Below are 27,796 nucleotides of genomic sequence, written 5' to 3' on the forward strand. Positions count from 1 at the left end.
CTTGAGGGGTCCCAGATTGCGAAAGGGCACAGGCCAGGCCGAGGGACCCCACCAGTGCACGATCAGGGCCAGGGAGAGACGGGGGAGGTTGGCCAGCCAGGGAGGGACTGTGGGAGGGCTCAGTCCCAATCAGCAGGACCCCAGTAGCAAGCTCACCTACCAGTTGGAGCATCTGCCCCCTGGTCAGTGCACGTCATAGTGAGCGGTTGAACAGCCTTAGCATATCATGCTTTGATTGGTTGAATGGCTGACCAGACACTTAGCATATTAGGCTTTTATTATATAGGATGCTTAAGTGAATGCAACTATGATCTCGTGTCTTTCAGCACCTATATTACCTCTGTTAAGAAAAATTCCTAGAAATCAAGTTGCTTAGCCAAGGGATGTGTTCATTTTTCATTGTTAGATACTGCCAAGTTGCCTTCCAAAATAATCATGCTAATTCACGTTCCTCACACTCACAGTGATCTTTCTAGGACTTTCTTCCATAAATTCTGGTTTCTTAGTTTGCTCCAGGGAACCAATACCTTCAGTGAGTTGTTCTGAAGAGGTTTTAACCATTGTCACTGAGAAGCTGCCCACCTCCCCCTATCCCTCCCCCCCCTCCACCCCCATGGTGCTCACCACTGGGGACACATGGGGAACCAAAACAAGTAAGATCCTTGCAACCCCAGAGCCTGCATCCCAGTGGGGAGCCTGTGGAGCTCAAATACATAAACCAAGTCATGGTATGGTGTGACGCGTGACACCATGCAATGACACTGAGTGATAGAGGCAGTTAACTTAGGTTAAGTCAGTTAACTTAGGAGACGGGGGAGTCAAATGAAAGTGCAAATATAATCTAAATACTTTCAAGGGAAACAAGGACCTTTGAAATGAGAGTAATATTAATTCTCCACCTTTTTGTTTTGCAAGGTAGGATCATGTTGATTTCAATGAGTCGGGATTTGTCCATGGCAGGCTGCCCAGAGCAGAGGTTTCTGTTCTTGAATCTGAAAGGTTCAGGATACGCTTAGGACACTTGGGAAAGAAGGGTGTGGAGACTGAGACAGGGAACTTCTAGATTAGCTCAGTTTCTCCACCTGGAAGGGCCTTATCGTTAAAGGAAGCAGGCTCAAACCGGCCTTCAGGAGTACAGTGAGGTGTTCTGGCTGCACTGAGGGGAAAGGGAACTCTTCCACCCTCTAGTACTATCTTCCTTTTCGTACCACCTCTTGACTTGGCAGGGTAAACACTTCCAGGGTAGTAGCCACCTCCATCATCATCTCAAGTTACTCTTGGCATGCTCTCTCCTTGACAGAGAAAAGAAATTAAAGTCCAGAGTTCAAGAGTTGGTGAGTGCCTTGGAAAGACTCACCAAGAGCAGTGAAATCCGCCACCAGCAATCAGCGGAGTTCGTGAATGACCTGAAGAGAGCCAACAGGTAAACCCCCTTGCTTGTGAACTCACACCAGGGAGAATGTTCCCGTAATTACTGGGAGCCACACTTGAGAATGGCAAGTCCTTGCCTGCCCTTCTTAGAGCCTGGTCTTCCCTACGGCACAGTGTACCACTGCCCACAGAAACCTGAGAAATGCTGGGTAAAGTCAAGGCCTTAAGCCAAGAGTGTTTGGGAAATGCAGCACAGAAAGTGTGTGGTCTGTCCCCTCTTACTCCAGACAGGAAAGTTCTGAGAAGGCATGCAATTTTTTAAAAACCTATTTGTGTTTATGCCAATGTTTTCCAAACAAAATTGGCGCCAGACCTTTTATTTACTACCCAGTGGGAACACTTTAGGAAGCGTTGCTCTGAGACAGCAGTCTCGAACTTTTTGGGCTCAGGACCCCTTTATACTCATAAAAAACTGAGGACTTCAAAGAGCTTTGTCCTTATAATTATTTATCTAATGACATTTCTCATTTTAGAAACTAAAACACAAAATTTTTTAAGTTTTTATTAATTCATTTACTTAAAAAAATACATTATTTACCTGTAACACACATGGCCTTTATTTAAAAAATAACTTATTTTACAAAAAATAGAGTGGTACTGTTTTTACAATTTTGCAAATCACTAGTATCTGGTTTAATGTAAGACAGCTAGAACCTCACAACTGCTTCTCTTGGCAACATATTGTTTTGAAATAGATCAAGAAAATCAGCTTCACAGAATGTAGGTAGAAACTATAGGACCTCACAAACCCCCTTTCTCCCCCCCGCCCCCCTCCCAAAAAAGGCTCTCAGGAAATTTGGGGGATCAGTCTTCAGGCCACACATAAAGAATCTGAATGCACATGGGGTGCTGCTTTGGACAGAGGGCACCAGGACTTACCTAGCCCTGGGCTCAACCTAGCCCTCTCTTCATGGGCTCCCAGGGAGGACCAGAGGCCTGTATTACTCTGCCTGGCTGTCATTAGCTTCTGGCCTGAGTGCTCTGAATCCCACCAGTCCACAGAATAACAGGAAGTTGTCTAGCCACTCTGCCCTCATCCCAGGTGAGGTTCTTGGTCTACAGTACGTGAGGCACTCTTTCCTGTAGCGTACACTTGACCGTCTGTTGCAGGCAGCCATGAACAACAGACAAAGTATTTGTATTTAAATGACTTCTGGACTTCAAGCTCCCTTTCTGCTTACTTTGGATGTGGCTAGTTTGGATTGTTTAAATCTCTGCTAATTTGTTACTGACAAGCCTCTAGCAGTCGAGCTGAATGAGTCATGATTAAGCCAAGAGATGATGGCCGTGAGTGTTGAAATACTAACCACTTGACTTCAGATTCTTACTGAGAGGCTGAGTGACCTTCTCTTCGGAGCAGTGCTGACTGGACCCGGCTACCCAGGGGACAGGATAGTGTGTGTGTGTCTCAGTGCTATCTCAGGTGAGTCTTCAATCTCATTCCCTTCTGTTCCCACATAGCAACCTGGTGGCTGCCTATGAGAAAGCAAAGAAGAAGCATCAAAACAAACTCAAGAAGCTGGAGTCTCAGATGATGGCCATGGTGGAGAGACATGAGACCCAAGTAAGGATGCTCAAGCAAAGAATAGCTCTGCTGGAGGAGGAAAACTCCAGGCCACACACCAATGAAACTTCACTTTAATTGGCACTCGGGCACCAAAGTCCTACCGGTGGAAGCTAAACTATAGCAGGTCACCGGAGAGAGAAGGGCTCCAGGTGACAGAGTACCTGTTGGGAAAATTAAGGACAGTTGGCAGGTAGGTCAGCACTTGGACAATGGAGTGCCGTGAACTCAGCCCTGGAGGTGAGCATCCCTCGTGACACTGTACAGACAGCATCCCGAGGATCCTGCTCCTCCACTACCGGCCCATGGACCGCATGTAAATACCCGCTCTGTGTGCCATGCTCAGCAGGCCTTGCTGCTGCCTCCAGCACTGGCTTTGTCATGCTCCCACCTTTCCTGCATCAGTGGTGTCCCAGATATTTGTCTTATTGGATTTTCCACTCTTTCCTTCTGTTTGGCAGACAGTGACCCTACCTCTGGCATCCCCCAATTTCTCCTCTTTCATTCTCCAGGGAAAAACTGACACACACAGGGGAGTGGGAAGGGTCTACATATCTAGAAGATTTGCTTACTGCAAGAAGGCTTTGATTTTCAAGTCCCACGTGTCAACTCTAAGATACAGGCTATCACTCAGAGATGCTCTGGGAGGCAGATTACAGGAAAATGGCAGATAGGTGTTCCAGTCCCAGATAAGAAGTTATAGGTAGAGCAGGCGCAGGCCTGTGCCTGAACAATTCTGTACGGAAGATTGAAATCGCCTTCAGCGCTCATCGTGGAGGTAGGGAGCTCTCTTCTGACTTTGGCATTGCCCCTACCAAGTGGAGCCTTATTAATAGCCAAGGCTTAGTGCTGACAGAATCCTGTTGACACGTGTATTGGAACTAAAATTTTACCTAATTTTTTTCACAGCAGAGGAGCATTTTTAGTACTTTCCACCCACCCCAGGGCACTACATAATTGCTATTTGCATGAATCAAAGCTTATCCACAAATTATATGTAGCTCTGGACCTGCCTCTAATTTCTGTAAAGCAGTGGTTCTCAACCTTCCTAATGCCGCGACCCTTTAATACAGTTCCTCATGTTGTGGTAACCCCCAATTTCATTGTTACAAATTGAACATAATTAAAGCATAGTGATTAATCACAAAAACAATATGTAATTATATGTGTTTTCTGATGGTCTTAGGCGACCCCTGTGAAAGGGTCGTTCGACCCCCAAAGGGGTCGCGACCCACAGGTTGAGAACCGCTGCTGTAAAGGAATGAGCCAGGATCCTGAGCAGGTAAGTTTCGCAGGCTGATCCCACCCATTTTAGAGATTGCTACTGACCTGCCAGTTCGACTCCGCTCCCGTGGCTATGAAGGGCAGGGGTGAGGAAATGGTCCTTGAGGCCTCCTTTTCTTCCCCCGAGACTTGGTGATAGTTAGCATATGGTTCTTAAACAGGTTAAATCTCAAGCAAAATGGTGACAGGGCAGGACCAAAGTACCTGAATTCTTTCAGGAAGGGCTTCCATCTTAAATTCATCATTCCTTTCCTACTGTAACCTTCACCCTTTCACTTTCTTTCTGTAGTACCTAAGGCCCACCCCAATGCCACAGTTTTGCTTTGCATCCCCAAGCTCAATGTCTGTTTTCAGAGAGCATGAATCAAGGTCCTCAGCCTTCTGCACAATGGACAAGGACACTAGCCCCAACCTTGGAGGGCAGAGTTTTATCCCAAAAGCAACCAACTTTCTCAGGTAAGCAGTGAGACTGCCCAATCTTGAAAAAAAGTCAACTGGTATCAGTCTGGAAGAACCAGCTTGTGGGTGTTTAGGTCACTAAGAAAGTGCCTGCTGGTTCTTGTGATTTTTAAAAATCAATTTTTACTCTGGGTAAAATTTCATGTTGTCACAAGGAAAATGTTTTGGCTGAAAAGTATGTCCAAAAATCCGTTTTCTCCATTTTTCCAGCTTGCCTAGGGGAATGTCCTCCTCTAAGCAAACTGGGCATGCATTCATGGCTTTCTGACACAGGAATCAAGTCCTGTCTGCTGGCCCATCTACCATTCTCACTCCAAGTTAAAGCAGAGAACCCACCCTTTTAGTGTTAGGTCATGTAACCCCTCCAGACCAGGTCTCAGCTCTTCCATTAAGAGCCCCTGTATTACTGAAACTACCTGGCCTCATTCTGAGTTTATACTTCAATATAATACTTTTAAAATATGTGCTGAGTAGGTGAAACTATTCCCCAGTAAAACTTACTTTTATAAATGTGTAGAATAAAAAAGCTATCATTAAACAGTTGATTTCCTTTCCTTGTATTTTTTCAAATACTCCTTTTTGAAGGTGAACCAACAGGCACTTGGTTATGCTAATTGTGGGGCCTACTAAAACTGAATTGATCATTAAATGATTGCAGGTGCCTGGGTAATTTTCCTTTTTTTATAACCTGAATTATTCTTCCTAAATAGAAGCTGGTTTATATTAACATCTCCATCAGGAGTAAAACAATGTTCTTAATTCTAACTTGTATGAGATTTTTTTAAAAAACTAGATCTTCGTATTTTTTATCTAAACTGTTTTCTCTCAGTGGTTTCTTACCCTTTTAGGCAGTTACCTTCTCTGTTCAGAGTTCAGTCTTTGTCCCTTAGAGCAATGGGTATGGGAAGAAAAGACCCATTTCATAGTTTTCTTGGAGTATAGTTCCCACCCACTGCTGAATGGAAGCAAAAATCAGCTAAGAGAATTCCATCTGTAGTACCCATCAACGTCTATGTGGGCCTACCAACTATATCTGATGTCTGCCAAGCCCCAAGTGCTCCAGCTACCAAAACTGCCATGCCACACACCTGTAAGTGGTAAGATTCCTCTTTGAGACTTTCACCAAAAATTATTCATGATTAAATATCTATGTCATCAGACAGCTGGCACTCATCATGCCCTAGAGCCCCAGAGGTATTACGAGGTGTCTCAGCATTGCCAATGCAGGTAATTAACTGTTTCATACTCACTCTCATCTGCTGGCATGTCAGGTTTCTGAAGTTAATATCCAGTGCTTGAAACTGGAAATATTATGTCAATAAAAAATTAAGTACCAGTTAAACATAATTGCTTAATTCTCCTTTGAGGTGCATGCCCTTCTGAGCTTTCCTCTGAGCAGTACTTTGCAGGAGCCTCAGAGTCACATGCAAAATGCATAACTAGGAGTATGGCTCATCCATGAAACTATTTAAAGTGAAAATTTCATCATGTTCACTAACTTTATAGCTGCATCTATTTCTCAATGCAGCAAACAGAGCTATAGTTAGTTTCTAGAGGCCAAAAGGGGAGCAAGGTCTCTGATGGTTAAGTTTTGCATTGAATTTAATTAGGGGATAATCATTGTATTGGCAAGTTTTTATTTGGGGTGGTACGGACATAAAATTGTTTTTTCTATAGTAGGTGACACTAAAAAATCATGTAATTATTTTTCTATTTATCCACAGAATGTCTTATTTCTTATTTGTCAAGAAATAATACAATCTCCACCTTTCACTGAGGCTTCCAAACTTACTAGTGCTCAGAAGCTGGGCAATATTTTGCAAGAGACAAAACTTGTTACAAAACAAAAATTATGCCTTTGCTGCACTCCCAGTTCTCACTAAAGTTTATCCAAATCCTATTCTAGATCATTTAAACTTCGTGTGTCTACAGGCCAAGTTGAAGTTAGCCCTGAACCTGCGACCTTCTGCAGTTCCTCCTGCTTCACACACTTAAAGTTACTTTCTGCCTGACTACATTTGTAGTTACTAACAGATATAAAAAGTTAGCCTAAAGCATATAACTGGAATTAGAATTATCACTAAGTGGCTGTTAAAATATAAACAAGTGGAAAAGGGTACAAGTTTGAATAGCAGCTGTTTTGCTAAATTCTGTGTAAAGAAAGCTAGTTTCACGTATACACAATTACATTTTAGTTAAGATTTTGCATGTGACCTTGACAAGAAATCATTCTGTTCCAGTAACAACAAATACTATTGGATAACCCTATCCTTGACCAACAGTACTTGATTTTTCCATAGTCGAGGTGGATACAAAATCACTGATCCACTAATCTTCTGAAATATCAGCTCAGCAGAATAGAACAAGCTATATACAAAATTCCCCCATATTCATACTGATGACAAGCATAGTTGTTCCTGGTCTACATTCACTTTTGCACTTCCTGCAAATTAAATCCATGTGGAAAATGTTCTGTTTGTAGAACTCCTGGTACTCACTTATAGTGTTCACGTTAGGACTGCCCAGTGAAAAAAGGGACCCTAATAATCTGCTTTGATAATGAAACATGTTCCTTTCTTTACTATTTCTGATAAGTTCTTAGACATTGTCAAGACTTACTTTGCATGAGATTTGTTTCCTATTTGAAAATGTGCTACTTTTAAACCACTTGAACTATTAGAAAAACCTGCTTGAATGTACTATCAGTTATTAAAGCACATGTGACTAAGTTTGTCAGTATTGTTCTACTGTTTGTACTAAAAGTCTCATTGGACAGTTGCTACTTAGCCCTGTACTATACCTTGTAATTTTTTAGATTTATTCATTTGTATGCTTTAAATGTTTCTAGATGCCTTTCATTGTATTAGCGGCTGTAAAATAGCTACTTTGTGTTCTTTGATATATAATTGTTTTTTAAAATCTCCATTTATTTATACAGAGACATTTATAATATTTTACAAACATTCTTATATTCTGAATAAATATTTCTAATTCCATGATGTACTGGAACTGTGTTCGTTAAAGGGAAAGGCTGTCCTTCCATAATACTGTTTGTCTAACACAATGGTGGGCAAACTTTTTGACTCGAGGGCCACAATGGGTTCTTAAACTGGACCAGAGGGCCGGAACAAAAGCATGGATGGAGTGTTTGTGTGAACTAATATAAATTCAAAGTAAACATCATTACATAAAAGGGTATGGTCTTTTTTTTTTAGTTTTATTCATTTCAAATGGGCCGGATCCGGCCCACGGGCCGTAGTTTGCCCACGGCTGGTCTAACATGTAAATATCAGACCTGTGGGGGTTCACACTAAATCACAGCCCTAGTCAAAGCGGGGCTAAAAGACATACTATAGTTAGGTTAAAACAGCCGAAGAAATCTCATTTATCACCAAATTTCTATTTGGCAGCCTTTTCAAGTTTAATATGAATGGGAAGTTATTAACGGATTTTCTTTTCCTTTTAAAACATCACTGAAACGGGGAATATAATCAAGAAGTGGAAATACAAGTAAATCATACATGACTACAAGAAAGGATGGCAACCAGCTTTGCAATATGTCCGTTCTCACTATCTCAAAGCAAAGTACCTCGACAAGAGTGTAATACCTTGGTCACTCTCAATATTTTAAATAAAATAAAAATATTATTGAGATCTCTAGAAGAGAAGAATATATTTCTTTCTACCCTGAGATCCAAGGACTGTCAAGTATTAAAAACTTGATTCTAGAACAATTCAAGAATTGCTAGATTTTATGTATCTTAACTCATTCTCAACCAAACTGTAATTGTTTTGAGACAGAAAATACATACCAGTTATTTTCATTGCAGAGACACTCTACAGTTTAATATTTCTTCCTATCAGATAAACATACCTTTATCTTATACTTATTTCTTATTGGTCCAAAGAGATGCAACCATAATATGAGCAACATGGAACCTATAACAAGTAATATCAGAAAACAAATTAAAAGGTAGTAAGTAAAACTGCCCAAGCAGCAAATTTATTAGTATTGCACTAGTCAAAATTTAACACGATGTTTTTACAGAAAGCCAGTATTTGAACAATCAACTGAAAAAAAAAGTTTTAAAATACAAAGAAAACCTTCCATTATTCAAATTGTATTTTGTAATTTCTAAATTGATGTTACATCAAAACACTTTCAAAAAGAACATCATAACTGTTAACACATAGGAATTTGTTCATTCTCTCAGTGGAGAGTACAGTTGGCATTTTTAGTCAACTTTGGAAGTGCAGTAATCCTGCAAACATTTAAACTCCCAATTCATAAACTTGAGTCTTCCTTTATTTATGATAGTTACACCCAATATAAATGAAAATCAGTCATTAACACCAAAGGAAAAAGACAAAGCTATTGTTCAACCAAGATGTAATAATAAATCCATTCTGATATAACTACATGGTGAACCCAACAGGTATTTGGGGGTTCCTTTTCTGCTCTCCCTGAATGTTTGACAACCAAAACAAACACCAAGAATTTCATTACTACCACAGACAGAATCACTCTAATGTAAAGTTTACTTACATAGTCTTTCTGCAAACATTAAAATGTCCTAAGGTAAAGTAATGAAATGCTACTATTAAGGCAAAAATTAAATGTTAAATTTCACTTAAAACCAAAGTGATTATTGAATAAAGTTTACAAATCTATTTAGTTATCACATTTATTCTAAAGTACAGTTTTCTCAATTGAATATCATATACTTAGTGAGACCATTTCATCAATTTTTTTGCCAGCTTTTTAAGTTCCAAATAAAATAATTTGTTTAACATGGCTCAACATAAATGTTTTCACCTTTTTCAGACTAAAACTATTCCCAAGAAAATTATTTTAGGACTACATATTTCCATGAACATTACCTAGTCCTCATAGCATAAAAAACACTTGTTCATATCTTGTTTTGGAAATAGGCAGGGTACAAAAAGAAGTGAATTCTTAACTCCCTTTCCCATCCAAACTAAAGAGTGTGCCCTTATTCTGCTTAGATGAAAGATAGATTTCACTTAAATTAGCTACTACATGAATTATAATTCCATTTGATTAATCATTTTATTCTGAAATAAGATTGTTTGAAATTTTAAAGCCAACAAGTAAAATCAGCAACCTGAATTGTATGAGTCAGTACCTACCAAAGACAATTTTATAAGGTATTAAGCCAATAAGCAAACTTTAAAAACATTATAAGGAAATATATATGTATGTGTATATACACAAATATATGTATGTAAAATAGTTCATGATTTTATTTTCCTTCCCTGTTACTGAAGAGTTTGTAATATTTATCAAATAGAAGTCAGGTTAGCTGCCTCCTGTCCTAACTCTGAAGAGAAATATACGCAAAAAGTAACATTAAAGACACAGTTCTTTGGACACTTGCATTTGAAACTAAAAGATACTTGTGCAAGATGCAAACACAAACCCAAAATGAACATAAAGATCATGGTGCCCTAGGACAGTGGAAAGATGTGCTCTGTGCTTTTCCATCCGTACATATCCTAGGTAAAGTACACAAAGAGTATGAGTCCACAGCTACTCACTATATCAGCACATCTAGCCAACCAAACTGCTGAGGAAGAGTTATTGCCTCTCTCAATTTCATTCACCATTGCAAACCTTTGCTTTCATTTGCTGCCATCCAAAGTCTATTCCTAAATATCACAAAAGCATAAGCAAAGATATCATTTTACAAAGAACTAGCTAACTACTTAAAGCTTGAGAAATGACTAAATGTAGATTTGTGCCACAAATGTTTCACTCCATGCTTTGTAGCTTTAAGACTGCTTTAGGACCTTGGGTTCAATTAATTAAAAACAGATGAGATTCCCTTCTCCAGGTGAACCAGTCCGCTGAGCTCCGACATGGACAAGGCTGCCAAGTCCGCTCCCGGCACGAAGAAGGGCTCCAGTGCACAGAAGAAGGACAGCAAGAAGCGCAAGCACAGCTGCCAGGAGAACTACTCGGTGTACGTGTATAAGGTGCTCAAGGGGAGGCACCCCAACACCGGCATCTCGTCCAAGGCCATGGGCTTCATGAACCCCTTCCTCAAAGACATGTTTCAGCGCATCGCAGGCGAGGCATCGCGCCTGGGGCGTCAGCACAGGCGCTTGACCATCACGATCCATGATATCCAGTCGGCCGTGCGCCTGGTCCTGCCACAAAAGCTGGCCGAGAAGGCCTTGCAAGAGGGCATGGAGGCCGTCACCAAGTACGACAACTTCCAGTGAGGCGCTCAGCCCCTGTCACACCCAAAGGCTCTTTTCAGAGCCACAAAAAGAAAAAAAGAAAAAAATTTAAAAAAAAAAACAGATCAAATTGTTAAATTCTACCTTAAAAAGTCCACACCCTAGGAATATTAACTAAGACCTCTCAAAGACTGAGGACCAGCAGAAAACAGCTCATTTCACCCTAGAAACGCATAGATGTTTTCTTTATTCCCAACCCAATTTGACAGCCACATACATAGAGACTTAAAACAGCACTGGTGTCTACAGCCCTCCAATGTGCTTACTGCCCAAGGGCCATAGTGAGATCAACTCTCAAAAGCAAGACATTATCGCTGCTTTACAAATGCCCACAGTGCAGATTCACCATAGGTATGCAGTACAAATAAAAAGAAAAAATTCTTCTACAATATAAGAAGAGTGGGGGGAGTAGGGAGAGGGATTCTATGGCCTATTCCTGGCTAGTCACACCAAGAAAAAGGATTAAAAAACAGGTCTTAAAGTGGTACAACAGATAGGAGCCAGTAACTAAAACACCCAAACACCTGCAAGAATTCTCCCACCAAAAAAGCAGCACATCTATGCTCAGGGCCTTATTCTTCCCCCACTGGACTGAAAGACTAGTCTACTAAGAGGAGGGTCAATGTGGAACAAAATTATAAACAAGGGCAATTGGTTTCTCTATTGAATCCCTTTCCCCAGAGCACCCCTGACCAGCACTACACAGTCAATACAAGCACCTTGTCAAGGTTAGTGCCCTTTAGATTTTTCTTTCAAGCTGCTACCACAGCGAGACCAACTTCTCTGCTAACCACAGAAGACCAAAGACAAATGGAATCTCTTTTAACTGGCAATTTCATTAATATGGGGATCCAGATCAAAGATTTGATTATGAACATTTCTCAAGATATAAGACTTCCACTCTTTATTATAGTTTTTTTATTCATACTTCTTTGTACTTTATGTTAAACTCTGAGCCACTAAGCTCATGGAAACCTGCCCTTCAAGTCTACTCCCATGCGCGAGAGGTAGCTTTACTGTTTTCCCTAACTATATACAGACTACTATTTCAATGGCAAATGCTGTTAGTCACAAGGCAACTAGATGGAAAGGAATGGATCACCATACAGGACAAATGTATACCTTCCGCACGAAGAGACTATGACACGTCTGACTACGGCTGTGTGTGCTCTGGGTTACACTTGTGAGAAAGCAGGGCACTTCAGTATGGCTGGAATTGCAAAGTGTCAGCACTGGAAGGACCAGACTCCCAAACACTGATCTTTAAAGAAAGAAAATTTACTTTAGATTTCCTGGATTGCTTGGCAACTATACATAAGAAAAATTAACTATCCAGAGCTAGAAAACACCTGGTAATGGCCATGTAATATTAAGACTCTGCTTGGGGTAAGCAGTGCTCACAGTTCTATCATAGTACATCATAAAGCACTCAAGAACTGATTTATCTCCTCTAATTTTTTCCTTACACTTCTTTCTGCCCAGCAACTAAACTTATTCCTTTAGGGCACTTTGATTCTAAAATAATAACCTGTCATATTTTTTGAAACTTCAATCCAGAACTCTACTTTGAAAGCATGGACAGACCCTTTCCTGGCCATTGGCAATCTGCCATCTTTATGACAGAGGAGTACAGACTTTAAGAGTAACTCAATTCCAGGAAAAAAAGGACTGAGAAAGCCCATCATAATCTCACTTTTAGAATGTTTGGCAACTATACAAATGCACTTTAAAGTCTTAGGACAGAATACAAAATGAGGAGCTCCAGTTAGGCTTTACTAAGCTATCAGGAATAAAGTTTAACAAAACTTGTTCTACTAACACCTGTTTACCTAGAGACAGGTAGTACTTAAAGGTAAAGGATACTGATACCATCAGATAAAATAAGAGTTTGTCTTATTTATCATTAAAGTTTCAGCAATACATGAGCCCCTTTCTCTAGGCTAGAAGATAATCCAACTCAAAATTACTAGGAAACATTTATTTTTCTCCAACCAGAAAAATGTTAATGAATCTGACCTTATAACTATCCTATATAATAAAGAGCTAATATGCTAATGGTTGTGACACCCTCACACTGTAATGACCATTCAGCAGGAGGCTGTGTGCGAGGTGAGGCGGAGCCGCCACATTGCTCCAGAGACAGGGCGGAAGCGGGGAGGCGCCTGGAGGAAGCGGGACCATCCCGTGGCGGAGAGGGTGGGGGTAAGAGCCCATAGCACCCCCCTCACCAGTCCTTCGCCACCCACCGCTCGCACTGAGCGCCCCGCCGCCCACCTGCCAGGGGAGGGAGCGCAGTGCATATGCCGCCAGGAAGCAGTGCTCAAAACTCTGCAGCAGGCGTGAGGCTTCCATGCTCTCCTCCAGCACCATGATGGGGCAGAAGCAGCGAGGCGCCAGGAGAAGGCAGGACCAGCCCAAGGCGACTCACAGGACTGAGGGCAGGGCTTGAAGCAGCCAGAGAAGGCTGGAGGGGTCAGGGGCAAGGCCAGGCACGCTCGAGCTCTAGGTGTAGAGGTTAGGGTGTCAAGGCGGGGCAGTGGGCGGGGCCATGTGATTTCACGTGCTGGGACTCTAGTCATTAAAAAGGAAATACTGCCTCAAAGAGTAATTGAGACACAATAGATGTCAATCAAAACAAAATCTCTGAGCAGGGAGAGGAAAGTCCAACTGTACAATATAAAAAGGCAAGAGGTGCTCGCTTCGGCAGCACTAAAATTGGAACGATACAGAGAAGATTAGCATGGCCCCTGCGCAAGGATGACATGCAAATTCGTGAAGTGTTCCATATTTTGTTTGTTTTTATCTGAGCAACTGGAACACTTTTTCACTTCCTGATAAAAGAATGACTGTGGGCAGTGAAGCTTAAGTGAAAATGGTACGTGAAACAAGGAGGAATTCTAAAATTCAAGAGCGTGAGCAGAAATCTCCAATTGATTGGAAGCGGACTAAAAGAAATGGTATCTCACAGTTATTGGATAGTGATGAAGACCTTGAGAGTGATGAAGAGCATGATAGTGATGAAAGTATTGACAGTGATGAAGAACTTGCTAGTAACAAAGGGCTTGAAAGTAATAAAAAGCCAGATGATGAAAGTGAGCTTAAGTTAGTTAAAGTTGAAAGTGAAGGCAACAACTGTGAGCATCTCATTGACACTGGCAACAGTTCAACAAATGAAGGAGAAAATAACAAAGGCAGAGTAGTATTGATTTACCAGACCAGGAAAAGCATTCAAGTCCAGAGGATGCTGATCTCAGCAAGCACACTGAACAAATAATAGAGGATTCAGAAGAAAACGTAAAGCGAGGGAAGAGAAGAACCTCGGTGATGAGTGACAGTGATGAGAGTGGTGACAGTGACGTCCCAGTGAGGAAAGTAGGTTTTAAACGTCCGCGTAGAGTAGTTGAAGATGAATGTTCTTCAGCGGAGATGAAGCAGAATCAACCTGAGAAAACTTCCACTGCAAGAAAGCAAGAAATACTCCAGAAGCTGAAAGAACTCTCAAAACAAAGATCTCATCAGAGACCTAATAGTAGTTGAGATTTTGAGGACTCTGAAAGGGAATCCTGCCCAATCAGTGATGAAAATGATGAAGGTGAGGAGGAGAATGATGAATCTGATGAAGATGGAGACAATTACATTTTTGATGACTTTGTAGTACCAGATGAGGAGAGTGATGAAGAGAATGAAAGCCAGAGAGGAAAACAGTTAGCTTTATCACACCTGAAATCTAATTCAATTATTCTTTTAGTAGCTTCTGCTTCTACTTTGAACTAGAAGTTGTGAAGGCTTTCCTGATCAATGCTTTAGATGAATCATTCCTGGGAACATTATATGATGGCATCAGGCAGGAATCATATGCACAAGAAATGCTGAAAGCTTTTGATGATTTGGACAACTGCTATGTTCAGCCTTGTCTGGAGAACTTATTCTCTAGTAGTCGTTGAAAAAAGAAGTATAAGGAGCGTTAGAAAGTTATTCTGAGGTGAGCATCTATCCGGAGAAAGCTAAAGACTGTACCTGCCAGGCTTGCGGGTTGTATCGCCATTGTGCAGAGTTAGTGAGCTTATCAGGGAAGCAGTACAACCCCGAGACTATGAAAACTGATGATTTCATGCCATGGGACAAGCAGGAATTTTTTATTGGCAGAATTTGTGCTAACCGTACCAGAATTTATCATAATGTGAAACATTTTAAATTCAAGCTGTATCAAGAATGTTGCTCCATAGTAAATACAGAAAAACTTGAGGATGAAGACATTAAAAAGAAACAGTGGAAAGAATTTTCAATCAGTCAAAAGGAAATGGCTGGATTAAGAAGAAATGTGATCTACTTCATAGATATCTCAATGATGCGGATTCCTTTCAAAAAGAGGACCTTGAAATGTAACACCTTTTCTTCAGAGAAGATTTTATGAATTCCTATAGATGTGAAGATCATGAATATTGTTTCTCTGTAGCATGTGACGTATTTGTATATTTTCTGTATATCTTCATGGCAAATTATCTTGTTTAAAACATGTTCATCTTAATTTCCATGAAGTGGCACTCTACAGTCTAATAAACTTTTATCTGCTATACATAGAAAACATAGGCCTAATCACTTTTAAATGTATTTTGAAGTTAATAACAGTATCTTTATAACAAATGATTATCAATCAAGTGAATAAATGTTCATGTCCTGTCAACTTAATAGAAAAATACTGTATTCTTAAAATGTACTTAGACCAACATCAACATGTATGTATTGCTAACTAATATCGACATGTATACATTGCTGACGGACATTAACATGTATGTATTGCTGAATCCCTGCCCAGATGTGTTTGTTATCCGATTTTCACTAATGTATTTTTTACTGCTATCATGTAAATCAGTTGGCCATGGAATAGACCTCAGTGTTTCATTCAGTTCAATGCCCTTGCCTCAGAATCAGACTATAGTAATTTTTTATTTTTCTAAGTAATTTTGCCTATGTGTTAATGATTAAGATGTATTTTATTGCTTTTTAACAATAATTTTATATAACTATTTCTGTTAGGATCAGAAGATCTTAGAGACATAGATTCAGCCAAATATATTTTAAAAGTATACTTTGGCATCTGCATTGCTTTGCACATCTAAATGTTTCCATAATTTAATAAAAGTAAAATGGTTTCAGAGTGAAAAAAAAAAATTCAAAAAAGAAAAAATTACTTGGCTAACTTGTATAACTGACTTTGTTCCTTACTATTCAAGTTAATTACCTACTAGAGACAAAAAAAAAAGAGAATAGGTAATGAAATGTTTTTAATGCACACATGCACTCAGACCTGAATATTTCTAAAGACCACCACAATATGTTAAGTTTTATAGAAGATTTTAATCCCTTTGGAAGGATGCTATTCACTTAGATTTGAGTTCTTTTTAGGTGATATTACAGTAGTCCCCACTTACCCACAGAGATGCATTCCAAAATCCCCAGAGGATGCCTGAAACCACGGATAGTACAAAACCCTAAATACACTATGTGGTTTCCTATACATACATATCTTTTCACTTAAAGGAAGCACTTTACTCTCTTTGGCACATCCAAGTTGCCAGCATCACTACTCCTGTGCTTTGGGCCATTATCAAGTAAAACTAGAGGCCCGGTGCACAAACTCGTGCACCAGTGGGGTCCCTCGACCTGGCCTGCAGAATTGGGCAGGAACCGTCTCTCCAACACCCCCCAAGGGGTCCCGGATTGTGAGAAGGCGCAGGCCAGGCCGAGGGACCCCCATTGATGCATGACAGGGGCCGGGGAGGGACCGCGGGAGGGCTCCAGGGCATGTCCAACCCATCTCAGTCCCAATCGGCCGGACCCCAGCAGCAAGCTAACCTACTGGTCAGAGTGTCTGCCCCTGGTGGTCAGTGCATGTCATAGCAACTGGTCGACCAGTTAACTGTCTGCCCCCTAGTGGTCAGTGCACATCATAGCAAGCAGTTGAGAGGCCTTGGCATATCATTAGCATATTACGCTTTGATTGGTTGAACGGCCGACCAGATGACAGGCCACTTAGCATATTAGGCTTTTATTAGATAGGATAAGGGTCACTTGAACACAAGCACTGCGATACCATGACAGTCAACCTGAAGACCGTGGTGGCTACTAAGTGACTAATGGGCAGCAGGAACATACACAGTGGATCCTGAACAAAGGGATGATGCAAGTCCTTGGCTAGAGGGAGCAGGACAGCATGAGATTTCATCACACAACTAGAACAACACACAATTTAAAACTTATGAATTGTTTATTTCTGGAATTTTCCACTTATAGTTTTCAGACCGCAGTTGCTTGTAGGTAACTAAAACCACAGAAAGCAAAGCCGCAGATAAATGAGGACTACTAAACAAATTACTATAACTACCAACCTAATCTTATAGCATAGCATAAAACCAATTTTGCTACATATCTTCATTATCTGTACTAACTGGCATTTCATAGAAAAATAAGGATCTCCAAAGCACAAAGCAGCAAGCAGGGAACACAGTTCCTTTGACATCAAAGACTTGCCTTCTATATTAGCATGAAAATCCAACTTAATTCTCAAACATCTTCAATCAAATTTCACTCATACTCATAAAAGAATTCTACTAGGTTCTCAGACATCTTTAAATGTTCATGTCTCAGAAGAGCATCACTATCTGAAATCATAAAACCATTAACTTGCTATTTCTTAATAAAAACGTGTAAACCATACCCCTATCTTTTGGATTACAATGGTTAAGTACAAAAACAATTCATTTAACATCTTACAAATCATTACAGTTATGTATAAAAGCACCTACAAAATTTTAAAAATAAAAGATTCACAGTGCACTGAACCTTGGAACATATAAGGTTGGAACATAAGAACATTTAAAAAATGGATTCAAAGACATAAACATAATATGAAGCCAAGAAAACCACTCTTATCATCTAGCTTAAAATGCAGCACACAGAAGTTAAGTTATTGCATATTCAGCACACTTCTTTATAACTTGATTTCTTTAGACCATGCTAACATTTATCAAAGGAGAAACCCAGTTCTGTGCTAACCATGGCCTTTCTCAAGGAAACCTGAACACTGAGAAACTAATACACAGGTTCGAGAGAATAAGTATAGCAGATGTACATGAAGAGATACACCCAACTTACACGTTTTCTGCATAGTTTAGTCACATCACAAACATAAGCTTTACTCACATCTTTTAACATTTTTTTATCTCAAACTCAAGATACCTAAAAGCCTCAAATTATCAAAACACCATCCCCACACTACCTATTTTGTTCCACAGTGCATGAGTGAAGCAGCACAGCAGCAGTAACATTGAGTTATGGTTAAACCATCATCACTTGAAAAGAGATAATTTGTTGGTTCTTGAAAGGCTCAACACTATTAGACACACTTCTGATAACTATATCTAATCTCTTTTGCTTTAGTATTGAGAGCTGAAAAATCCAAATCTAGGCACCAGACTGACCATGGTATAGTACTCAAAAAGAAAAAACATAAAAAACACTAAAAATTAAATGGTTTCCAGATGACAGTAAATGAGTGAAAATGATTTAACTATCAGGTAAACTAAGTTTCACTCCATTAACAACTGAACAGAAATCTGGAATGCTGGGACCAACTATAAATATGGCTCAAGGAGACCCAAGCAAAGCAGTTGTATTTCTGGAAAGAAGAGTAAGAACTTCCAAACACAATCATAAAACATTTTTTAAAAAGTCACAGAAGGATTCACAAATTTGTCACATTAAAAGATGCAGGATTGTAAATAACCTTATGTTAAACACAATGCTGCAATTGTGAATTCTCCTGCTTAGCACCAAGGGGGTGACTTTCATTAATAAATATAATTTCTCCTTTAAAATCAAGCCATTTAACAGCTAAAGCAAAGTAATGCCAAGTAAATTCCTTACAATAGCATTTCTTTTGAAAGTCCCATTGGTTACATGAACCCCTACTAAATAGGCTACCTATACAGAATAAAGATTTCTACAATAAAATTTACAAGCAGATATATTTTGTGGATACCACATGTAAAATCGATTTTTAAAACCCACATGACAGATGCACATGCACGCATATGCTCCCACCCCTCCACCCCCACAAAGAATTACCTTCATTGAGGTCAGAAATAGCCCAAACACTAAAGCCCCCTTAAAGCCCTGGTGATTGTCCTTAATTATAGCTGAAATTCTTAAAATGGGCACTGCCATCCTTATTTGGATGTAAGAATCCTGAAGAAGCAAAATACATTCCTAGGAGTGAGTTATGTATGTTAATTTCATGTTCTGATCTTCCCCCCAGAGAGAGGCTTTATCTGTACTTGGGTACACTGCACACCCCTTCCATTCTCACTCCATCACCCAGGGGCTTCAGCATGCTAATAAAAGCAAGTCAGTCTCTTACTACTGCAAATTGGAACCAAATATAACATCTGTTTCCAGAGATCAACACTGAGATGCAATGTAAAACCTAATAATGTCAGTATTCCATACTTATTTACACAACCGTTATATAAAATATATCTTCACAAGAACAAAATAACTGTACAACACTAAAGAGTTGGCGGCAGGATGAAGACATAACCAAGGCAGCTGCTGTGTCCCAGCCTCCATGCTCTCTGCTACCCTCTCTCCAGCAGCCTCACAAGTTTACTGACTGTATGCAGCACAATGCAAAATTAAAGCAGCAACTCCCCATCCAACAACCCAGTCCCTCTCCAGGCTGAGAACTGGGTCCTTAAATGAAGAACTAAGAAAGTTCATTTTGAACATGAATATTCTATAGGAGATGCTGGCTCTAAATAAAATCTTTCAACTAAACTTCAAGCAGAGGATTAAAGAACCTAAGTGGTTAGAAGTAAAGAAATTCACAAAATGAATCCAAAGATGAACTGCAATCTTGACTTCCATATTTCAGCTCTTGTGTTTAACAAATTATGTACCTTGTTTCTTTTAAAATTTCAATATAAAGAAACTAAAGTGAGTAGATAGAGTATTTCCATTAACTTAATGATAACTCAAACACTATTTTCTTGATCAAAATATGAAAAAACCCTCAATCACAGAAAAAAATGCCCTCATAAAAAGTAACTTAAATTCATTAGCCAAACACTGAAAAGGTACACCTGTATAAAAGTTTATAAAACTGCCATTTACAGTCCAAATTCATGCTTTCTTTTCTCTTTCTTGCATGGAGAACCATCTCCTCAGAAACATCATTGCCTTCCTGCATTTCTTTATTTCTTTAAAACACCTGAGAAAGGTAAGGCTCAGAGAGACACCCACTCAAATGCAACAGGTCTCTGGCTCTTGGAACTTCCACAGCACATCTGCTGCTATCAAAGGTCCAAGATTTTCATTATAGCATTATGGTCAAACTTGAAACTCAAAAAGGCTCTGGATGAAAAGGGAAACTTGCAATGTCCATTACATGCCACAGTCTGTCCCTCAGCATGTTCTAACAACTGGTCTTCACCAGAGCAAGGTAAGTCATATGCAGCATCTGTGTTAAAATACAAAAGAAATAAGCTCAGTAATGAATAAAAAATAAAATACTGCCCTTCACCTTTTGTTAAAAACATACTGTACATGATGAATTCCTTTATATCTCCCACACTCTGAATATTATCTGTTATTGCTTATTTCCACACAAACATTCACAATCTTAATCTGTCCTCATTTTCAAAAATGGGCATGCCTGTTTTTAACCTCCAATATTCATATTCTGTGCCAAAATAGTGGGAGCTTCTTGACAGAAATAAAAATTTAAGCACTGTAAGATTAAAATTACAACGTACAATTTGTAAAGATTCCAATTATAGAAAAATCAAGCTAAAGCTTTATTTGGAGCTTACCAACTTTTCAAAACCATAGTACAACAAAGCACTGACTTAACAGGATTTAGGGGAGTTTTCTAAAGTAGAGCAGGAGCCGACTAGGAAAGTATGTTTGGAACAGACAGCAAGAAGCTGATATGAAAAGTCTGAAATGAGGTTTTCCAGGACAAGATTTCTTTTATACTTCCTTCTCAAGACGACTCAAAATTTTATACATCCACATGATGCCCAATTAAGCTGGAGCTACAAAGTTATAGTGCTCCTTCTTTAATGTTCCTGAACATAGACTTTTTAAAATTTTGGTGAAATAATTTACTGAACTTTTGTTAATTAAACCACAACCTATCATGCCCCTACCAGTCAAGATGGCCAGAAAAATCCTATGAAGAGGATTCCTACCCCATCACTCATCTATACAAAACTAATGATAGTTTCTGCTTCTTCATAAACTTAATTTTCCAAAATAGAGTTAAAGCATCTCTTTAAAAATAGCTTTTATCTTGCTTAAAACATAGACAGTACTCCAAAAAATATGATTATGTTTTTCATTTCTTTTAATATGAAGAATTTAATGAAATTCCCTATGTAGCAGATAGGCATTTATTCACCTCCAATTAAAGCCTTCATATTAAAAGATCTTGCACGGAGAACCATCTCCTCAGAAACATCATTGCCTTCTACTACATAGGGAATTTCATTAAATTCAAAACAGCACCTAAGAAGAAAACAGTCTGCTGTACATCTCAACTACATCAGTATTACCAAAGAGCTTTCTACATTCATCAGCATTACTTTCCAAATCAAATCACACACCTATTCTTCATCATAATTGAGGACAGAGAATTTCTAAATGTCATTTTAGTAAGTTATCCTTAGTACCAACTTAAGAAGTTGATCTCTACCTCCAAAAGTGGGAAAATGTCCCCCCTCTAAAGTCTGTGCACCCCTTACATACAGTCTATACCACATAGAATGAGGTCTCATCTTTACCATACTTGATTCTACTCCCTCTCTAAACCTTAAGCTATTATTTATTTATCTATAATATCAATGCACAGCACACAGGTTTGTCATTCACAAAATATATAGCACACTGAAAGGGTGAATAATTTCATGTTAATCATTTAAATAAATTCACTTTAGCCAGTTTCATATACAGAGTACTTGACCACATATATGAACTCTCTCTACAGACATGTGCAACTCTGTTTATCCATTATGGTTTATCACACACTCCAGTAAAATCAAGGTTAGGCCAAAACCAAATCCCATGAGGCAAAAGCTTTAAAAAGAAAATAACTTGCCTGTTTCAAAATTATCCTGAAGTTTTCGTGGATGAAGTCTTTTCTCAAATTTCTATTTAAAAAAAACATAAACATACACAATATACCATTTCTAGTTATTTCACTTATTATAAATGATACCTACTTTTAAAATCAGTGTAATGTTCTTTCAAACTTTTAACTTCATTAAAATAATATAGACTCTATTTAGAAAAATACAGACAGAATAGGCAAGGACTTACTCTCAAAAGCAGGGTTGACTACATTTTTTCAGTTATTAAAATTAATTTAGTAACAATTATCAGGCATTAGATGTGCAATTGAATCAATGTTACAATCCCATAAATGAAAGCAGCCAAAACACTTTTTGTGGGCAAACTACATAATTTCACCCCATAAAAATGAAGTGTTTTATCAATTCAATGTGCCTTGACAATGCCCTTGCCCCACTCTTTAAAAGAGTGAACTCCCTTATTAGTATGAGATAACTGAAACTCTTACCATCAAGGAATTCTGCTGCTTAGCTGGCTGGCTGTGGACCCCATTTGTTCTTTTCTTTTGATTAGGTGAATCTTGATACTGTTTTCTGCCATTTCCTCTCATACTTTGATTCTGTTTTTACAATAAGAAAGAAAGAAAATGTAAACCTATAGTATTATGTAATAGGACAAATATTATACCATATGAATTTGATTAAGCTGGTTCAATCAGAGTTTAGCAAAACAACCCCCCCTCCAAAAAAATCTTCCTAAAACACTGGGGAAAATACTGATATGGTACAGTTTCCCCAACGTTTTAGGAAGATTTTTTTGGAGGGGGGTTGCTTTGCTAAACTCTGATTCAACCAGCTTATCAAATTCAGTTGGTTGGAGCATTGTCCCAATGCACCAAGTTTGCAGGTTCGATCCCAATTAGAGTGCATGCAGGAATAAACCAATGAATGCATTAAGTTGGTGGAGCAACAGATAATTTCTCCCTCTCTCTCAAATCAATAATTAAAAACAATTTAAAACAACAACAACAACAAATAATGGGGGGAGAGCGACAAGTTTGTGTGACTATCAAAAAAAAGTTCTCTGGGAGTGAATGCTGAGGCACACTGACCACAGTACTCGAGTAGGAAATATGCAGCAGAGGTAATCAACTGTTACCCTATAAACTGCTTTAAATTAATAAATAAGCATTTTAAAATTAGTATTCTCATTTCATAAAATAAAGACTAGAGTTTTAAAAATTTGGGCCATTATCTCTAGGTTTAAACCAAAACACACAATAGCTGACAGCTTCCAATTCCTATTATACTTCTTTAAAAAATTCTAAGTTTAACTCAAAACAGTTTTTTTAAAATATATTTTTATTGATTTCAGAGAGGATGGGCGAGGGAGAGAGAGAGATGGAACCATCAGTGATGAGAGAGAACCATTGCTTGGCTGCCTCCTGCATGCCCCCTACTGGGGATCAAGCCCACAACCCATGCATGTGCCCTTGACCAGAATCAAACCCAGGACCCTTCAGTACGCAGGCCGATGCTCTATCCACTGAGCCAAACCGGCTAGGGCTTTAAAACACTTTTTAAACATTAATTTGCCCTTAGAGGTGTTGAAAGAACAGCTCTTTAAGAGGTTTAACTAAAACAGTGTGAACAAAATAACTTTATTATTATTTAAAATACATATATAAAAATACATCTATTTATGTATTTACATTTCATCTATCTACAGGAAAAAATAATTCCTAAAATAGCTTGAAAACAATAAGCTAACTTAATTAAAGAATGGTAGGGAAATATGGGTTTTACCACACCATTTTAATTCAATTTCATTCTGCTCTTGCTGGTATTTATTTTTTATTATAAGTGGTACAATACACATAAAATTTACCACTTTAAACATTTTTGAGCGTACAATTCAGTGGCAGTAAATATAGTTACCATGTTGTGCAACCACCACCAGTATCCACCTCCAGAACTGTTTTTATTATCCGCCTTTTGGCTATTACGAATAACGCTACCGTGAACACTACTATACAAGTTATATTTTTGAGTCCCTCCTCAGCTAGGAGCTAAAACCAAAGCTTAGGATTTGTTAGTCTCTGCTTTCAATTCTTTTGAGTATATATCTAGGAGTGGAATTGATGGTCATATGGTAATTCTATGTTTAACTTTTTGAGGAACCATCAAATGGCAGCTGCACCATTTTACATTCCAAGTAGCATTGCATGAGGGTTCCAATTTCCACACATCCTTGTCAACACTTGTTATTTTCCATTTTCTTTATTGCACCTATCCTAATGGGTATGAAGTAGTATCTCATTTTGGTTTTGATTTGCATTTCTCTACTCACAAATTATGCTGGGCATCTTTTCATGTGCTTATTGGCCATTGGTATATTTTCTTTGGAGAAATGTCTATTCAAGTTGTTTGCCCATTTTTAAATTTGGTTGGATTTTGTTTACTATTGAGCTTAGGAGTTCTTTATATACTTTGGATATTAATCCATCGGACAAATGATTTCTAAATATATTCTCCCATTCTATAGGTTATCTTTTCACTCTTTTGATGATGTCCTCTGATGCACCAAAGCTCTCAATTTTGGTGAATCTAGCATATTTTTTAAAAGAATGAAATAAAGGGTGACACCTAAATGGATGGCTAAAATAATAAAGACAGATAATACCAAGCATTAATAAGGATGTGGCACAACTGGAGTTCTCATATATTTTGCTGAGGATATAAATTACTTGAGAATATTGTTTGCTGTATATACTCAAAAACATAGCCATATTCAGTGATCCAACAATTCTGTCAATTACATACCCCCAAAAGGTGTATGTTCATAAAAAGACATGCACATTAATATTCATAACACTATTATTTGTAAAAAGCCCCTAACAGGAAATAACCAAATGGACATCTGAGTAGAATAAAGGACTTCCAGCCTGTCAGCCTGAGACACAATCCACTGATGTGCCAACATCAATCAAGGCTCAACTGAAACAAGAGGGCATACGCAACCCACATAAGAGTCACCCCTAGAGCACTTGGCTCAGGTGACCAGGGAGACTGTGCCATTAGGGTCCATAGAACACCTACTACTTAAAGCCCCTCTGCCAAGTCTGAGAGATGTAGAAGATCCACCTAATACATAGAAACAAGCACAGGGAGCAGCCAAAAGGAAGCGGTGAAGAAATATGTCCCAAATGAAACAGAACAAAACTCCAAAAAAAAAAACTAAACAAGATGGAAACATGAAAGCTCCCAGACACAGAGTTCAAAACACTGGTCATAAGAATGCTCAATGAACAGAGGGAAAGAATAGATGAATTCAATGAGAATTCTAACAAAGAGACAGAAAAGCCATAAAAAAATCAGTTAGAAATGAAGAATACAATACTGACATAAGAATATATTCGATGTCAGCAACAGCAGATTAAACGAAGCAGAGGATCAAATCAACAATCTGGAAGAAGGTAGCCAAAAATACCCAATCAGAACAGCATAAAGAAAAAGAATTTTTTGCCCTAACCGGTTTGGCTTAGTGGATGGAGCATCAGCCTGTGGACTCAAGGGTCCCAGGTTCGATTCCAGTCAAGGGCATGTAACTTGGCTGCGGGCATATATCCAGTGGGGAGTGTGCAGGAGGCAGCTGATGGATGTTTCTCTCGCACTGATGTTTCTAATTTCTAACTCTCTATCCCTCTCCCTTCCTCTCTGTAAAAATTCAATAAAATATATTTTTTTAAAAAAGAATTTTTAAAAATGAGGGCAGTTTAAGGGACCTCTGGGAAAATATCAACATTTGCATCATAGGGGTATCAGAAGGAGAAAAGAGAGAGCAAGGGATTAAAACCTATTTGAAAAAATGCTGACTGTAAACTTCCCAAACTGGTGAAGGAAATAGATATAGAAGTCTAGGAAGCACACAGTCCCAAATAAGATGAATCCAAAGAGGCCCACACCAAGACACATAATTAAAATGACAAAGGTTAAAGACAAAGAGAGAATTGTAAAAGCAACAAGAGAAAAGCAGTTAGTTATGTACAATGAAGCTTCCACAGACTGTCAACTGATCTGTCAACAGAAACTTTGCAGGCCACAAGGGATGAAAAGCAAGGAACCTACAACCAAGATTACTCTATCCAGCAAAGCTATCATTTAAAAAAGTAGAAAGGAATTCCCAGACAAGAAAAAAGTAAAGGAATTCATCACCATCAAACCATTGTTATCAGAAATGTTAAAAGGACTTCTTTAAGTACATAAAAAGATCAAAAATGTAAGTAATAAAATGACACAACTACATATTTATCACTAATTACTTTAATTGTTGTTGTTTTTGGTTAATCCTCACCAACAATATTTTTTCCATTGATTTTCAGAGTGTGGAAGGGAGGTGGAAAGGCAGAGAGAAACATCAATGTGAGAGAGATACATTGATATGTTTCCTCCCATACTCACCCCAATCAGGGACAGGATCGAGCCTGAACAGAGGTACTTGCCCTTGACCGGGATCAAACCTATGGCTCTTCAACCCCAAGGCAACGCTCTAACCACAGAGCCAAACCAGCTAGGATCTATCACTAATTATTTAAAGATAAACAAATTAAATGCTTCAATCAAAAGACATATGGTGCCCCAAAAGGTATGGCTCTGTAGCTGAACACTGACCTATCAACCTAAGGTCCTGGTTCAATTCCCAGTCAAGGCAGATGCCTAGGCTTCAGGCTCAATCCCTAGTAGGGGGTGTGTAGGAGGCAGCTGATCAATGTTTCTCTCTTATCACTGATGTTTCTCTCCCTTTCCCTTCCTCTCTCTGAAATCAACAAAAACATATTTTTAAATGGCTTATTTAAAAAAACACCAAACACATAGAGTAGCTGAACAGATAAGAAAACAAGACCTATACATATGCTGCCTACAAGAAACCCACTTCAAATAAAAAGATATATACAGAGTGAGGGATGCAAATGAAGACAAAAAAAAGCTGGGGTAGCTATACTTATATCAGACAAAATAGACTTTATAACAAGGTTTTCTAAAAGGTCATTTCATAATGATAAAGAAATCAATCCAACAAGAGGACATAACCCTTATAAACATTTGTACGCATAACGTAGGATGGCACCTAAATATATAAAGCAAATATTGATGGACATAAAGAGACAAATCAACAGTAATAGTAGGGGACTTTAACACCCCAATGGCATCAATGGATAGAGCATATGAACAGAAAATCAAGAAAACAGTAGCCTAAAAATGACATATTAGACCAGATTGATATTTAGACCATTTCACCCCAAAGCAAAAGATACCATGAGACAAATGAAAATGAAAACACAATGATCCAAAATCTATGGAACACAGCCAAAGCAATTGTAAGAGAAAAATTAATAATAATATAGGCCTACCTGAAGAAACAATCTAACCTTACACCTAAAAAACAAAAACAAAGCCCAAAGTGAGAAGGAAGAAAATAATAAATATCAGAACAAAAATAAATGAAGTAGTTTAAAAAAATACAAAACATCAATGAATATAAGAGCTGAAAACATAAACTTAATAAACCTGTAACCATCACAAAAACAAAGAGGACCAAAATAAATAAAATCCTATATAATAAAAGCCTAATATGCTAAGTGTCTGGTCAACTGGTCAGCCATTCAAC

The 27,796-nt window shown here is 38.6% G+C and overlaps 3 protein-coding genes and 2 pseudogenes across 6 annotated transcripts in view; 4 read left to right on the top strand and 1 right to left on the bottom strand.

The window, feature by feature from the left end:
- Positions 1 to 4,316, top strand: part of LOC102432247 (colorectal mutant cancer protein) — a 232,446-nt gene extending 228,130 nt beyond the window's left edge. Inside the window, exons 16-17 of the mRNA XM_023756000.1 lie at positions 1,301 to 1,423; positions 2,893 to 4,316. Coding sequence (XP_023611768.1) covers positions 1,301 to 1,423; positions 2,893 to 3,073 — 304 coding nt within the window. The 3' untranslated portion in view covers positions 3,074 to 4,316. The remainder of the gene's footprint in view (positions 1 to 1,300; positions 1,424 to 2,892) is intronic.
- A 6,302-nt stretch (positions 4,317 to 10,618) lies between these two features.
- LOC102432571 (histone H2B type 2-E-like) lies at positions 10,619 to 10,984 on the top strand. The gene has a single exon (XM_023748486.1). It carries the CDS (start codon positions 10,619 to 10,621, stop codon positions 10,982 to 10,984), a length of 366 nt encoding a protein of 121 aa, XP_023604254.1.
- Positions 10,985 to 13,112: 2,128 nt separating this feature from the next.
- Positions 13,113 to 16,739, top strand: LOC106698415 (annotated as a pseudogene).
- On the top strand, positions 13,694 to 13,794 carry LOC111825670 (annotated as a pseudogene).
- A 512-nt stretch (positions 16,740 to 17,251) lies between the features above and the next one.
- DCP2 (decapping mRNA 2) overlaps positions 17,252 to 27,796 on the bottom strand; it is a 74,021-nt gene continuing 63,476 nt past the window's right edge. For 3 of the 4 annotated variants that reach the window (XM_023748242.1, XM_023748208.1, XM_006081146.3), the window contains 3 exons: positions 22,638 to 22,748; positions 22,158 to 22,209; positions 17,252 to 20,519 (listed from right to left, as the gene is read on the bottom strand). In XM_023748242.1, the coding sequence (XP_023604010.1) occupies positions 20,356 to 20,519; positions 22,158 to 22,209; positions 22,638 to 22,748 (327 nt within the window). In that variant the 3' untranslated portion in view covers positions 17,252 to 20,355. The remainder of the gene's footprint in view (positions 20,520 to 22,157; positions 22,210 to 22,637; positions 22,749 to 27,796) is intronic. The other variant, XM_023748281.1, reaches the window with a different exon arrangement.

The sequence above is a fragment of the Myotis lucifugus genome, unplaced genomic scaffold (genome assembly GCF_000147115.1).
Source record: "Myotis lucifugus unplaced genomic scaffold, Myoluc2.0 scaffold_0, whole genome shotgun sequence".
NCBI lineage: Eukaryota > Metazoa > Chordata > Mammalia > Chiroptera > Vespertilionidae > Myotis > Myotis lucifugus.

Excerpts from the sequence above, each read along its gene's own strand:
- LOC102432571 (XM_023748486.1), top strand. The coding sequence starts at position 10,619 with ATGGACAAGGCTGCCAAGTCCGCTCCCGGCACGAAGAAGGGCTCCAGT.